General features: G+C 39.7%; 1 protein-coding gene across 7 annotated transcripts in view; it reads right to left on the bottom strand.

Annotated features, from left to right (window-relative positions):
* The window catches only part of tnrc6ba (trinucleotide repeat containing adaptor 6Ba), a 210,812-nt gene that overhangs the window by 78,364 nt on the left and 116,406 nt on the right, over positions 1 to 16,042 (bottom strand). For 4 of the 7 annotated variants that reach the window (XM_060849553.1, XM_060849554.1, XM_060849556.1 and 1 more), the window contains one exon: positions 873 to 960. In XM_060849553.1, the coding sequence (XP_060705536.1) occupies positions 873 to 960 (88 nt within the window). Of the gene's footprint in view, positions 1 to 872; positions 961 to 1,554; positions 1,598 to 16,042 lie in introns of all 7 variants that reach the window. The other 3 variants (XM_060849557.1, XM_060849558.1, XM_060849560.1) reach the window with 1 other exon arrangement.

Genomic DNA, 16,042 nt, shown 5'->3' with positions numbered 1-16,042 from the left:
GGATTCCAGATAGGTCAGGCAATGGCCCATAGAGTGGCAAACTACAATTAATAAATAAACACAAAGCAATGCTCCGGATAGGTAAAACGGACATCAGCAACAGTAACTAAATGGTTATCTACAAATCGACTCAACATAAGATGAAATGAAAGCGCAGGTGATCAGCTCCCTTAAATTAACTGTGCAGTGATCAGTAACATGACTGAAAGTAAAGGTTAAAAGATGTACAGAGGGACAGAGCACAAATCCTAAGAGGTAATAGAGTCTCTGCAGAAAGCATGGCTAATTCTGGAGTTCTGCATACATTTCTGTTTACCCTTTACTGTAGTAAAGTTACCCAGACGCAAGAACTAGTACAGGAAAGGGCAAATAAAAATGCTGATCTTATATTCAAGCCAGTGATTATACATTTAGGACAGAATCCTGAGAACGGACGGTTCCTCAGGGTATAAAGAGTCAGGACTTCAAATAATACTTTAAGGATTGCCACACACTCCAGAAACAGGGATCGTGGATTCTAGGTGAAAAAGAGGAAAGAAAATAGTTGAGATTGAACAAAGGGTGGCTAATATGATGAATGGGAGGTTGTGGGAGACTGTGCAGAAACTTTAAGAGCAATTCAGACAATTATTTGAAGGAGTAAGTAACAAAAATAAATAATTTGTGGGACTAATCAGGTGGATTGTAGAATTGTTTGATCCTACACCCTTAATGCTGTGCTATCAAATTTTATCCATCTGGACTAGTATAGTATAAGAAAAAAACGTACAGAAATAGTAATGCAAACTAGCACTACTTTATTGACAGATGCAAGCGATTTGTTACAAAATGTGTGTACATATCAGCGAAAAGGAGCAGACATGCAGTCTCACCTTCTGAGTGGCGTCTTTCTTTTTCTTGTCCTCTTTTTTCCTTTTCTTTTCTTCCATTAACTGTTCTTCCTTTTCTTCTTCCTTCTCTCTGTAAAGAAACGCACAAAAAAAGAACCTTGACTTTATTAAAGCAGGAACAAGTATTCAAAATGGGGGAAAAATAAATCAGAAAAGGCTGGAATTACAAAGCAGGACTGTCAACACTGGAAACTGAAAGGTTAATCTGTCTTTTCTCTTTGCAGATTCTAAGGAACCAGCTGCGTGCATCTAAATTTTCACTGAGGTTTTCCATCACAAATTCACCATCAGAAGAATTATTAGGTACTGGACTAGAAGCAGCCGTAATTAATTTTAATAATTCTCTTGATTAAGTCAGTGGTCAATTTCTTCATAATTGCTTGGAAAGGGTAAATATTATTTTACAGAAAATTCCACTGGTATGACACAGTGAAAAAAAAATTAGCCAAGAAGGGGCCCAACCTACACAAATATTTGCTCCAAGTTAACCTTGTGAAGCAAAGCTCCACTAAATCATTACAAAGACACAATTTAGTTAGCTTGCAGTTTCTATTGTCAAAAGTAGCATAGCGTAGGAGTTACTTGCAGCGCCCTAATCCCCAACCTGTGCCCATGACAGGCTTGCTGCTTCATGAGTATATGGGCTGCCATTTGACTCACGTACCTGTGGGATATTGCAAGAATGGGATTCAGTGCTGCTCTTCTAGCTGTCAAGTGAGAAAAAGCCAGGGAATGCTATTAGAAGCCATGCAGTAAACAAATGGGATTTATTAAAAATAAAGAACCAAAGTATTAATGACACATAGAAACAAGAAAAGGCCATTCAGCCCTTCAAACACCCTGCTAAGTTAGATCATGGCTGATTTGCCACTCAAATTTTATTTACATGCTCTAGCTCCATAACCTTGATAGCCCTTTTACACATACTGTGATGTGACAAGAGTTTCAGACTCACTTCTGTTCATGGATGCCACCTCAGAATAAGCAGCACTCATTTAGAGCAGAGAATCAGGCTACAGTGTATGTTAACATTCCACACAGCCAAAAACTAACACCTTCTGGGTCAAGGATGTGCTTGCTACTAATTGAACCAAATTCAACAGGAGGGGAAAAGGAGGGGAAAAGAAATTAAAACAACGTTGTTATATTCTATAGCTTTTGTTTACAGAGAAGGGTTATTCTTGATATCAATGTGTTTTGAACAATAAGTACTACGTCCCTTCCCCTTAAAATGAGGCTTGTAAATGTGATGAAAGGTTGAATACTCAATTTGTTAACATGCCTTATTCCAAAGGATGGCAAACTTGCTGTATGTTACCAGAATTTACTGTTTTTATTTAAAGTCAATTAATTTGCTTAAACTAGCTAAATAGTCTACAGACACAGTATTCTTAGAGGGATGAGGCTCAAACAGAACAGGCGGTGGGATTTTCTAATGTACTATGCTATTCACATCTGCATCTCAGACTGTTAACAGATGTTTGGCTGGCTCCATTTTTCTATTACCTTGATGACTAACTGGTTTGTTCAATGGATCAGCTATTTTATAAGCGTTTCAATTTCTTCTAAATCAATACTTTCAGGGTTTTTACAATTCACTCCAGATAAATGAAATATATATATAATTCATGGCAACATCAGATCCAAATTACAAACTTTATTTCAGTTTAAGATTATACATTCAGATCCAAAAACAGAAACGCTGAAGCAGGTCAAGGATGTCCAAAGCATTGCACTATCTTCCCAGATTTGTCACACTTCATAAGTGACTCGAGGCAAAGGCAAATTTTTAAAAGGGCTAGTGACATTGAATGTCTGGAGTCAAATATAGCTCAGACCAGGTAAGGACAGTCGTCTTCTTTCCCTGGCAGACGTTAGTGAGTCAGAGGAGTCTTTATAACAATTAGCAATGGCGTTGTGGCACAATTATTCAGATGAGTTTTCATCTCCAGATGTATTGAGCAGCTCACACCCTAACCCCAAACATCCAAACTTAAAAGGTGTCACCAAAGTGTAGTGTGTTTATAGCGAAATTCCTCCATTTGTTATAAGAATTTCATTGAGCCTGTCAATTTCCGCGCTCAATGGTGAAGCATGTTTTTCTTTGATCCAAATACTTTCCGCCAATTACATTCCATCAAAAGGATAGGTGCTACTTAAACAGTACAATGCATTGACACAATTTTTGATCTTGGTATTCTTTTAAATTATCACTATTTTCCAATTTAAATAATTTTGCAACTTTTTCTGTCACTACAGTTGAGGCCCGAGCCATTAAATGAATTTGCAAAGATTCACTTTTCTGAACGTGTGGAACTGCAGCTATCCCAGGCTCTTAAACAATCTCCAATTCACATAACTATCTTTGCTCAAGGAGGGAAATTAATTCAGGTTGTATCAAACCAGATGCAAGCTGGTACAACCCCAATGAAAGTAATAACCCACAATTCAGTACTAATTGCCAATCTTACTCAGGAGACATATGGATAGTATTACAACACTGAGTAAACCCCCTGCTTAATTTATACCAGCAACACAGAAAAGATTTATTTTGTGCAATAATCTGAAAATTCGAGAGGCCAAGAACTAGTTAAAAAAGTAACAACTTTATTTCTTAAAATATAACCGAGAATAATTAACTAACAACTATTTACAACTCCTTCCTCTAACCTATCTTTTACTTTCCCTTCTATAATACTAGTCAGATAACATCCACGGTTAGGATTTACTAAATAATTCAAATTTCAAAACTAGACAGTTGTCAAACCTTCTCTCTATACGTTCCTCTGTAGACTTACTCTCCAGGTCAGTGTTCATGTTTTTCTCTGTGCAAACTCTTTCTCTAGACAGATAACTCAGAGTTTGACTAGCAGCCTACATCTGATCTTTTGGCAGTTCTCCCCTCAATTGTTCAATTTTTCCCAATCTTCTACCTCCAAAGCATCAGATTGTGTTATTGGCTTTTAATATTGTTAATATACTAAATTCAAACTTGATTAGAGTTTGCTATTTTCCAGGGTATAATTTAAACTAATTCGCCTAATTCAAACTTGTTTTTTTGTCTCCAGGCAACTAGCTACTGGACCAAAAGGATACATTGTATATTGTTTAGAACACTACAGGTAGTTCTGCTAGCTTTTAAAAAGGTACAGTACACCCACAACTTCATAACAATGGCTGGTATGGAAAATTCAAGTGTCACAATAACTGAAGTTGTGGTGAAAGTAAGTTACTGGACCAGAGCAGAGTGGTTTTCACTCTACATTAAATTTGGTCAGACAATCTCGGCAGTGTCACTGGTCTAGCAATCTAGAGGCCCAGTCTGGGGTAATGGGTTCAAATTCCTTCACAATAGCTGGTGGAATTTAAATTCAATAAATAAATCTGGAGTTGAAAACTCATCTTAATAATTGTGCCAAGAAATCATTGCTAATTGTCATAAAGACTCCTATGACTCACAAACATCCGACAGGAAAAGAAGTCTACTGTCCTTAGCTGGTCTGAGCTACATGTGACTCCAAACTCTCAATGTCACTAGCCCTTCATTGCCCTGTGAAATAGTTTAGCTAGCTACTCAGTTCAAGAGCAACTGGGATGGATAACAAATGCTAGCCTTGCCGATGATGCCTATAGCCCAAGAAAGAATTAAAAGCCTGATTTGGCAACGATACCAGATACACAAAGCAGGAAAGTGCTGCTGTATTTTAGTAATGGTCCTCAATTTGGGGAATGAAAAATTTGACTACTATTTATTTCTTCCTTCAAAAATAAACACTCGCCTTTTCATTACTGCCTATATCAGCGAGTGCCGGATATAGGGACACAGGGACTTTAGTACTCAGCATTTCCAGCTGGTAACACGCAATAAGAATGGCTTACATGAATCTGCTTTGTAAGTTGCAGAAAAAAAGCTGCTGCGATAGCAGTTCAGTGAAGCGTTTGTACACGAGACAGACATCACAGCATAGTAAATATAAAAGGGATGCTTTATTTCACACCATTGCTGTTACAATGAATCTTACTGAGTAGGTCTGGTTTAAATAAATGTTTTGTGCAATGACAATACGTTGCAGATAGTAGCATACTTGCAACATTGAAATGCACCTGTTTGAGAAACAAACTCATTCATCCACAGCAAAAGAACAGCTTCTGTTCTATTACTGAAACCTCACCTTCATCTCAAATTTCTCAGCACCTTAAACTCTCGTGCGCATGACTGGAGCAAGGGAACCGAAGAATGAGAGGTGGCTGCAAAAATGTTACTGAGTGTAGACTGCGTTGCATAGTTAGAAAACGGCAAGGGCTTTACACTAGCTCTGGTGATACAGGCTACTAGTTTTGTGGTGTGAACTTTAAGCAAGATAAACAAGAGTCTGTAATAGGTGCATCCTGAAACATGCATCAAAAACATCAACCTGTAGTTACACAGGTAAAGAACTAATATTCATTTGCTTATCAACGAGAACTTGAATAATAGAGTGGGAAATCACAACTCAGTTTTATCAAAGATATAATGAACACCATAACTGCACCCCTCTGAAAGATCAGCCAACATACGAGGTGAAGAATATTAACAGGCACATCTTGTCTTTATGATTCAGCCATAATGGCTATTTGCTCAAGTATACAACACCTAGTAAAGAACTACTACAATTAAACAACGTGGAAGTGTGTGCTATTGTACAGAAATGTTTTTACAACTAAAGCTTCCATATTGCAATATCATTGGTTAAAAACAGAACATTACATTTTTCTAGTTTTCATTTTACTTAAAATTTGGCTATATACAGGTCACTGTACTCTCAAAGCTGAAAATGTATTGCTGGAAAAGTGCAGCAGGTCAGGCAGCATCCAAGGAGCAGGAGAATCGACGTTTCGGGCATGAGCTCTTCTTCAGAAGAAGGGCTGAAACGTAGATTCTCCTGCTCGTTGGATGCTGCCTGACCTGCTGCGCTTTTCCAGCAACACATTTTCAGCTCTGATCTCCAGCATCTGCATCCTCACTTTCTCTTACTGTACTCTCAAATGCAGGAAACAAGTTGAAGTGGTAACAGGTTAGAGGGTTTCTGATAATGTGATAAGGTATGATGCAATACTTTGAATTGAGACACGCAAATCCGTTTCTGAACGCTTCAGCCTCCCTGACATAATTTGTCTCTCTTATCCTGTGTACACATGCTGCGAACAGATGGTCTTTTCCCGAAAATAACAGCAAGTACTTTGGATTTCGAAAAAAAAATGCTCTTTGCAACTTGGGAGATAATCAAAGTTAATGGGCTGACAAAAGAAGAGGCTGTTTTGAATCAATCTTGCAGCATAAGATTCTACGACATAAAATGTGTATTTGCATCAGCTTGACAATATCCATTTTGCTATGGAGAAGGTATTTACACTTTTCAATGGAGCCTAGGTCTGCATTATGTTAACATCTCACATTAATGCTGTAAAGCACTCCAATTTGTCATCGGTCAGGCTCAAACAGGGTAGACCAATGCACAGTATGGCATTTATTTCTGCACTCGAGTGTCACAGCAATTCCTCCCCATGTTAAAGAAGAGAATCAAAAATTGGGTTCCACATCATATCCAGCAAAGGAAGGCGACTTCAGTTGTTGGAGTTCAATCACCTCAAGCCCATGACATCGCTCCAGAAGGGTCACTCAACCTGAAACATCAACTCTGATTTCCCTCCACAAATGCTGCTCGACCTGCTGAGTTTTTCCAGCAATTTGTTATTGTCATCACTACAGAAGTTTCAGTTAAAAATCACAACACCAGGATATAGTCCAACAGGTTTAATTGGAAGCACACTAGGTTTCGGAGCGACGTTCCTTCATCAGGTGATTGCCGGCATCTCCAAATCATGAAGTTTCTCAGAACAGTATCCTAGATCCAACATCTTCCTTCCATAAAATCAGAAGAGGATATGTTCATGATGAACACACAATATTGAGTTTCATTCACAACTCCTCAGACATCAAAGCATTCTCTGCTCATATGCAACAAGACCTTGACAGGGAGGCTGGTGCGCGAGTTTCCCTCTGATTCTCACACCATTCTAACTTGGAACCATAACACAGTTCCTACACAGTCATTACATTAAAATCCTGAAACTCCCAAATCACTGTCTCTACGCTACATGGACTGCAGCTGTTCAAGGTGGCAGCTCCTTATATCTTCTCAAGTGAAATAAACGCTGAGCAACACTGATGAAAGAGTGTATTTTTGGAAAATATTTCAGCACAGGACATCAAAATTGGGACAATGTGGAAGACAGGAATGTGCAATATAAATTGCAAATGGATTATTATTAACATTGTAACCCACAAAGGGATTTTTGTGCCTATTGCATCTACTGGATAGCACCCACTGAGCCATGACAGGTACAGAATGAAGGCAATCCAAATTAACCTGCTTATGCAAGCAATTACCTGTAAGAACAAACAGAAGAGCTGAATACCTGTGAAAAAAGTGATAATCCTTGAAAGCATTTGACCAAACTGAGAAATAGGTGAAAGTTCTTTATGGTGTCATCCCATTGCCCCCTCAGTTGAAGCAAAACGCTCAGGGACACAATATAGTCTTAACTCCTTCATCTTTAGTCCGGGCCCTGGAGGGAAGAGAGAACGATTGCCCAAATGTGGGGACATGAGTTCACGGTCTTCTCTGGAATAATTCGATTAGATTAGATTACTTCCAGAGTGGAAACAGGCCCTTCGGCCTAACAAGTCCACACCGACCCTCTGTATAGCAACCCACCCAGACCCTTTGCCTTACATTTACTCCTTCACCTAATACTATGGCAATTTAGCATAGCCAATTCACCTAACCTGCACATCTTTGGACTGTGGGAGGAAACTGGAGGACACTGAGCAAACCCACCCACCCCGGACACGGCGGGGGCGGGTTGAGGAATACACACAGACAGTTGCCTGAATCAGGAATTGAACCCGCATCTCTGGCGTTGTGAGGCAGCAGTGCTAACCACTGTGCCATGCTCAGCTGAACCTCTTGTTTCACAAAACTCAGGCCTCGACTCTTTCCCTACCTGCTCATACACAATGCACATTCTCAGTGGCACATGATAATGTCTCTAACCTCTCAGACAGGAGTCCTGGATTCAAATCTCAAATGCTGCAGAGGTGCATCATAACATCTCTGAACAAGTTGATTAGAAAATGCATATCAAAAAATCGTTTTACTGTCTGGAGTCATACCACAAGGGTTATCAGAGCTCTTTTGGGAAAGTGGTGGAGACCCTATCAGTGAGCAGAAGGACTGGGTTCAAGTACCACTTGATCGAGAGTTATATCACAACACACCCAGACAGGTTGATTAAAAATATCTACACAATATAAACTACATTATCTTCTTCATCATTCTGTTAAGGATTCGTGTGGTACAGTGGTAATGCCCCTTCTATTAAGCCCAGGTTCATGTCCAATCTGAACCATTTCTGAACAGGTTAATTAGAAAATCTCATAGTATACAAAGATAGATGGTTATGGGCACTGGACGTCACTCAGGCACATGGCGTGGTGTTGAATCACATTACTTACCTCTAGAACAGATGGGTCTTTAACCTGGGCCTCCTAGCCCAGAAAGGGCACTACCACTGTACCACAGCAGCCTTTAGCTCTTTATGATAGCTATTTTCCAATCAGCTTGTGCAAAAGCAAAAATAGGAATTGCTTGAAAAACTCAGCAGGTCCAGCATCATTTGTAGAGAGAAAGCAGCATTAACGTTTTGAGTGCAGTGACTTCTTTAGAACGTAATTCAGAGATGTTAACACAAACCTCTGGAGTGTGTTACTTTAGTAAGACATTCACCAAGGTTCCTCGTGGGAGATTGGTTAGCACGGTTTAGATCTCATGGAATACAGGGAGAACTAGCCATTTGGATACAGAACTGGCAGGAGGCAAAGGGTGGTGGTGGAAGGTTGCTTTTCAGACTTGAGGCCTGTGACCAGTGGAGTACCACAAAAATCAGTATTGGATCCAATGGCTTTTCGTCATTTATATAAATGATTTGGATGTGAAACTTAGGAGTTATAATTAGTAAATTTGCAAAATACACCAAAATTGGAGGTGTAGTGGACATCCAAGGAGGTCACCACAGAGGACAATGGGATCTTGATCAGATGGACCAATGGGCTGAGGAGACACAGATGAAGTTCAATTTAGATAAATGCAAGGTGCGGCAGTTTTAAAAGGCAAATCAGAGTCAGATTTATACATTTAATGGTAATGTCCCGGAGAAGTGTTGTTGAACAAAGACCTTGGAGTGCAGGTTCATAGCTCCTTGAAAGTGGAATCACAGGTAGATAGGTTAGTGAAGGCAGAGTTTGATATGTTTTCTTTTATTGGTCAGAGCATTGAGTATAGGAGTTGGGAGGTCATGTTGCGACTGTACAGGACGTTGGTTAGGCTGCTTTTGGAATATTGCATGCAAACTCTGGTCTCCTTCCTATCGGAAAGATGCTGCGAAACTTGAGAGGTCTGAACAGATTTACAAGGACGTCGCCGGGGTTGGAGGATTTGAGCTCTAGGGAAAGGATGGCTAGGTTGGGGCTGTTTTCCCTGGAGCTTTAGAGGCGGAGGGGTGAACTTATAGAGGTTTGTAAAATCATGAGGGGCATAGATAGGATAAATAGACAAGGTTTTTTCCCTGGGATGGGAGAGTCCAGAACTAGAGAGCACAGGTTTCGGGAGAGAGGGGAAAGATAAACAAGGGACCTAAAGGGCAACTTTTTCACTCAGAAGGTGGTGTGTGTATGGAATGAGCTGCCAGAGGAAGTGGTGGAGGCTGGTACAATTACAACATTTAAAAGGCATCTGGATGGGTCTATGAATAGGAAGGGTTTAGAGGGATATGGGCCAAGTGCTGGCAAATGGGACTAGATTAGGTTGGGATGACTGGTTGGCATGGATGAGTTGGACATCTCTACGACTCTGACGGGACTGGAGCCTGGATCTGTTGGTTCAGAGTAGGTACATAACCATTGCACAAGGGCTTCTAGTTCTTTGTGGTAGGTATTTTTAATCATCAACTTTTTAAGGAATGTGATTACAGGTCTCTGGAACAGGTGGGAATTGAACATGGGCCTTTTGGCTCAGACATAAGGGTGCTACCACCATGCCACAAAATGGTCCCCCTCCACAAAATGGCAATACCCTGAACCCAATGAGCTTCAACTGCCTTCTTTCCACCATAAGGTTAGAGATGAGCACATTCATTAAGACTGCTGAATACCACACCCCCAGAGATGACAAAAGAGACTATTCCTGCATGTAGCAAGACATGCTGAGTGGTAAGTGACATTTATGTCATACAAGTTATGGACAATGATCATCTCCAAAGCAGAATCTAATAATCAGCCCTTGACATTCAATACTGTTTCTATGTTCAAAACCCCTATGGTTGCACTAGCAACTTTGTAACTGATCAAGGAACATAGGCATTGTGGCTACAACAAGTCAGAGGCTGTGTTTCTGCGACAGGTAACTCTCCTCCTGACTCCCCCAATGACTTACCACTGTCTACAAGAGTCAGGACTATAATGGTCAACTCTCCACTTGCCAAGATGAACACAGTTCCAACTATACTCCACAGCACCCAAACATTTGATCAGCTCTCCAAGCCCCACCTTCAACATTCATTTCCTCAACCATCATCACACCAAGCTGCAAGGTATCCCACCCATATAAAAAAAATGCCAAAAGGCAACAGACTTCTTTAACAGTATCTTCCAAACTAGCGACTTCTATCACCTGCAAGGAAACAGGTAGAAGAGCATGGGAAAACAACCACATTCTGCCAATAAAATGCAACAGCCATTCCTTAAAGTGGTTCAAAATTCAGCAAGTCCCTATTGAGCATCACTATGGAAACATCTTCACAGCATGGAATCTACTAGTTGAAGGTGGGAGCTTACCATCAGCTCAAGGGCAATTAAAAGATGGGTAATAAATTTGGCCTTTCCAACAATGACCATAAATAGTTAATGAATTTACAAATCTCCACTATGTTATATATAGTGATTATTTTTTGGGGGGGTAGAAGAGGGAGAATGCAATAGTGCATGGCTACAAGTTTAATACTGTTTGCAGAATACATCATTTAGAACTTGAATCAATTTGCACGTAATCACTATTTTTTAAATAATCACAACCAATTCCCATCTTGTTCAGAATTATCATAGAATAAATAGACATAAGCTTAACAATTTACCTAACACAGAAGCTGCAAATGTGTTGCTGGTCAAAGCACAGCAGGTTAGGCAGCATCTCAGGAATAGAGAATTCGACGTTTCGAGCATAAGCCCTTCATCAGGAATAAGAGAGAGAGAGCCAAGCAGGCTGAGATAAAAGGTAGGGAGGAGAGAGGGACTCACTGAAATCCTTGTAGAGGGAGGAAGAGAGCTTCTTCAAGGAAGGCATCCTTGTAAGAGGATTCGCAGTAGGTTAAAATCTTCAAGTAAAAAATGAGGTCTGCAGATGCTGGAGATCACAGCTGCAAATGTGTTGCTGGTCAAAGCACAGCAGGTTAGGCAGCATCTCAGGAATAGAGAATTCGACGTTTCGAGCATAAGCCCTTCATCAGGAATAAGAGAGAGAGAGCCAAGCAGGCTGAGATAAAAGGTAGGGAGGAGAGAGGGACTCACTGAAATCCTTGTAGAGGGAGGAAGAGCGCTTCTTCAAGGAAGGCATTTTTTACCTAACACAGAAGCTCTTGATAATTTAAGATATGCATAGCACTACCAAATCCAAGTAAAATCTTGGGCAGGTTACTGCATGCAATTTTCTGAAAAAAATCTTTCCTGGATGACAGAATACACTAGATCAATATGTTCAAATCCTAGACAGGCAGGATGAACCGCTTCATTTAGCGGAAGAACTTCAAGTAGAATAAAACTAAAACAGTCCTGATCCTGATCAAAACTGAAGAGTACTTACATCAGAAAACTATACTGAACATTGAAACTCAATTCAACAAACTTACAGTTAAGGAACCAGAACAGAGAATAATAAACAGCTAATGGAAATGGTCTAGTGATGTGAAAGATTATGTCCATTAGGACTTGCTATCATGGCTTAAAATCAAACATTCTACTGTATCGAACAATAGCTGTACTAGCACCATAAAAATGAAATCCCCGCTTCAATCAGGATAACAGAAGGAAAGGCCTGGAAATAGGGTATTTTCTTATGCTCTTGCAGCAGAGTGACTCGAAGTTTTCTCAACGTGAAATAAAAACATTTAATCTCCCAAATACATTTATACTGTGATACTTCAGTTCTTCATCTCAATCTATATCTGCCACCAGAAGACCCTCATCTTGTACAAATCAAAATTTTTGCTGAAAGTACATTGCAAGTTCTGAGGGAAAGGAATCTACAATTGCACTTTGATGCTTTCAGTAGTTCAGGAGGACATGGTACAAGAATTACCCCATTAAAACCTACAATACGAACTGAAAAAAAACTACAATTATAAGCCAAGCCATTTTACTAATACCAGACTGTTAGTACTAAGAAAATAGAAAAATTGCAGCACCCGCAATCTCTAAACAATAAATATCCTAGTTCAAGCCAGTAACTAGTTGTGTTATTGATCTATCTTCAATAATTTGCCACCCTCATTCCCATCAAAAGTGCACCTTTTACTGACAGGATCGCAGCCACAAGACTCCCAAAAACTAGAGAATTGACAGCAATTTTATATTTAGGTTCTGCCTCTCATTAGATTAGATTACTTAGTGTGGAAACAGGCCGTTCGGCCCAACAAGTCCACACTGACCCTCCGAAGAGCAACCCGCCCAGAACCAATCCCTACATTAACCCCTTCACTTAACACCACGGCAATTTTAGCATGGTCAATTCACCTAACCTACACATCTTTGCACTGTGGGAGGAAACCCACACAGACATGGGGAGAATGTGCAAACTTCACACAGACAGTTGCCTGAGGCAGGAGTTGAACCCAGGTCTCTGGCACTGTGATGCAGCAGTGCTAACCACTGTGCCACCCAGAAGTCAACTCTCAATGTAAAAGGACAGTGGCAAGTAATTGTCTTCAATTAACCAATGGGCTACAGAGCTAGGACAATTCCATGAAGTCACTGAATACAAAAAGAAAATACAGATCATCTTTTTTATTTCAATAAACACCATTATATACTCACATGGTCAAACATCATTATTTCACACATGAAGAGGACCTAAGTTACAGGAAGTCCAACATGAGCACAGTCACCAATAGTGTCCGGGACTTCTGCCACTTTGAAAGCTCTCTGCCGAGAAATTTGAGCATGAATATCAGCAAGACCTTGGGAAGTGAGCAGCCAAATGAAGTTCAATCCTGATCCCACCTGCTGACAACTTTTCTAAAGGGTGAAAATGGGTGATAAGCGAGAGCCGATTTCTCTTGTCTCGTCACAAAAACACTGATGTCAACCACCTCCACAGATAAGGTCAGATAGCTCAGCAGAGATTGGACTGAAATCCCATATCAGGTACAGCATTTACCAATGATGCCATCAAGGAACTAAGTAATTTAGGAATTCAAGTTCCATTGTTAACACAATCAAGCAATGAACACCTGCTTTAACACAGCAGAGATTTAACAAATAGAGATACTCATGCATCATAGAGGAAATCAAATTCTGCAGTGTGCCAACTAGTAGAGAACCAGAAGAGGATTTCTGGATTGAAGAATATTATCCTGTTTTAATGGACACTAGGTTATCACACAATCTTGACAATCTTGGATTATAGTCACAATAAATTTTTCAACCAGCACATTTGAAAACTCTTAGTAACAAAAATGAATGGAAAACAAACAAACAGTTACACTGGGGAAAAAGAACTCCATTTCTCAACATAAATTTTGAAAAATCTCATTTTTACCCCACAGATTTCAGTTGAATACTTCAGTTGTAATATTAGCAGAGGAAAGCTGAATAGGTTCATGATTTTCCTTAGCCTATCTCATTGGAGGAATGAAGCTAGGGCAGTGAATAGATGTCATTTTCACAATTACCTTTCACTAGATAATATGAATATTAATCCATGGCCAATTTTTCCATTACAGAATGAATGGACTTTGAATGAAATGACAGTGCTCCTGCATATGAGCAGACAAATTAGGAGCAGAAAGAGGCCGTGCATTGGCTTGAGCTGATTCCACCATAAGATCATGGCTAACATGATTATACCATGTTCCTACCTAGCCTCCAATAAACAAAACTAGTTGCTTAACAAGCATCTATCTACATCAGCCTTAAAAACATCCAAAGATGCTGCTTTAAATATTTTTTGAGAAATTAAGCTCCAAACACTCAACTCTATGGGAAGATATTCTCCTCACTGGTCTAAAATAGGCAAACTCTCATTTTGAAATAATGACTACTAGTTCCAGATTCCTGCCACAGCAGGAAAATCTCCTCTCCGTATCAACCCTGTCAAGACTCTTTAGGGTATTATATGCTTCTATCAAGTTAACTCTCTTCTGAATTCCAACAAATACTAAACTGGTCTGGCGAACCTTCTCTCATTTAAAATAAAAAACACCCCACTCCAGGTATTAGTCCGGTAAACCTTCACTGAATTGTTCCCAATGCTCTTACATCCTTCTGTAAATAAAGAGACAATATTAAACACAGTACCTTATGACATTATACTATACACACTGCTCCAGATATGATCTCACCAATGTCCTTTATATAAAACTTTGGTTTGCCATAATAAAGTGATAAAATACATTTAATTACTTGCTGTAACTAGTTTGATATTAACTTTTTTAAAAAAGTTACATCATGAATAATTGGCCTTTTTCCCTAACTGTTACACATCTATTCTGTGAATTGCAATTCCAAAATATCATAAAACAACTATTGACCTTCTATTATCCTAATTTGTCAATTCATTTTAACTACATCTGAATGACTTCAAAATTGTCCTGTTGTATTTAAAAATATAAGTATCAGACTCTCTCTTCTCTCCCCCCTAACTGAATGCAAAATTCAATCATATTATAATCACTGTTACCCAAGGTCACCTTCACCACGAGGTCAGTGATTTGTCTCCTCACATGTGCTATAAGCTAGGTCACTGGCCCATTCCAGAATGCGTTGCTCCAAGGAACTACTCTAAATATATTCTGTGAACTCCTCACTGAGGCTATCATTGTCCATGTGATTTTTTTTCCAATCCAGATGTTTAAAATGATTAAAATCTTCCATGATCATCACCATAGCTTAGAGTCATAGAGATGTACAGCATGGAAAGAAACCCTTTGGTTCAACTCATCCATGCCGACCAGCTATCCCAACCCAATCTAGTCCCACCTGCGAGCACCTGGCCCATATCCCGCCAAACCCTTCCTATTCATATATCCATCCAAATGCCTCTTAAATGTTGCAATTGTACCAGCCTCCACCACTTCCTCTGGCAGCTCATTCCATACACGTACCACCCTCTGCGTGAAAAAGTTGCCCCTTGGGTCCCTTTTATATCTTTCCCCTCTCACCCTAAACTTATGCCCTCTAGTTCTGGACTCCCCTACCCCAGGGATAAGACTTTGTCTATTTATCCTATTCATGCCCCTCATGATTTTGTAAACCTCTATAAGGTCACCCCTCAGTCTCTGACACTCCAGGGAAAATAGTCCCAGCCTGTTCAGCTTCTCCCTATTGCTCAAGTCCTCCAACCCTGACAACATCCTTATAAATCTTTTCTGAATCTTTGCAAGTTTCACAACATCCACATGCTGACAAGCTCCTATTATTTCTTCTTTATACTCCGTCCCACTGCCTTGTTGCTGTTAGGGCACCTGTCAAAGTGATTTCTTGCCATTATCATTTTTCATCTTTACTCACACTGCTTCTACACCCCAGTTTTATGAACTTAGGTCACTCCTTTCTAAAATGCTAAAACCATCATTAATTAACAGAGCCATCGTTCCACCTTTCCAAGCTTCCTATTACTCCTAAATGTCACATATTCTTGAATATTCAGATTCCAATTCTGTCGCCATGTCCCTGCAATGCCCATCAAACTGTACTCATGTTATTCGTGCTTGCTCACCCATTTGATTTCAAATGCTACATGCATTCAGATAAAGCAGCAGATAAAGATTTTTATCCTTTACTT

Source organism: Hemiscyllium ocellatum, chromosome 33, assembly GCF_020745735.1.
Source record: "Hemiscyllium ocellatum isolate sHemOce1 chromosome 33, sHemOce1.pat.X.cur, whole genome shotgun sequence".
NCBI classification, from domain to species: domain Eukaryota; kingdom Metazoa; phylum Chordata; class Chondrichthyes; order Orectolobiformes; family Hemiscylliidae; genus Hemiscyllium; species Hemiscyllium ocellatum.
This window is presented reverse-complemented; position numbering and strand designations above follow the sequence as displayed.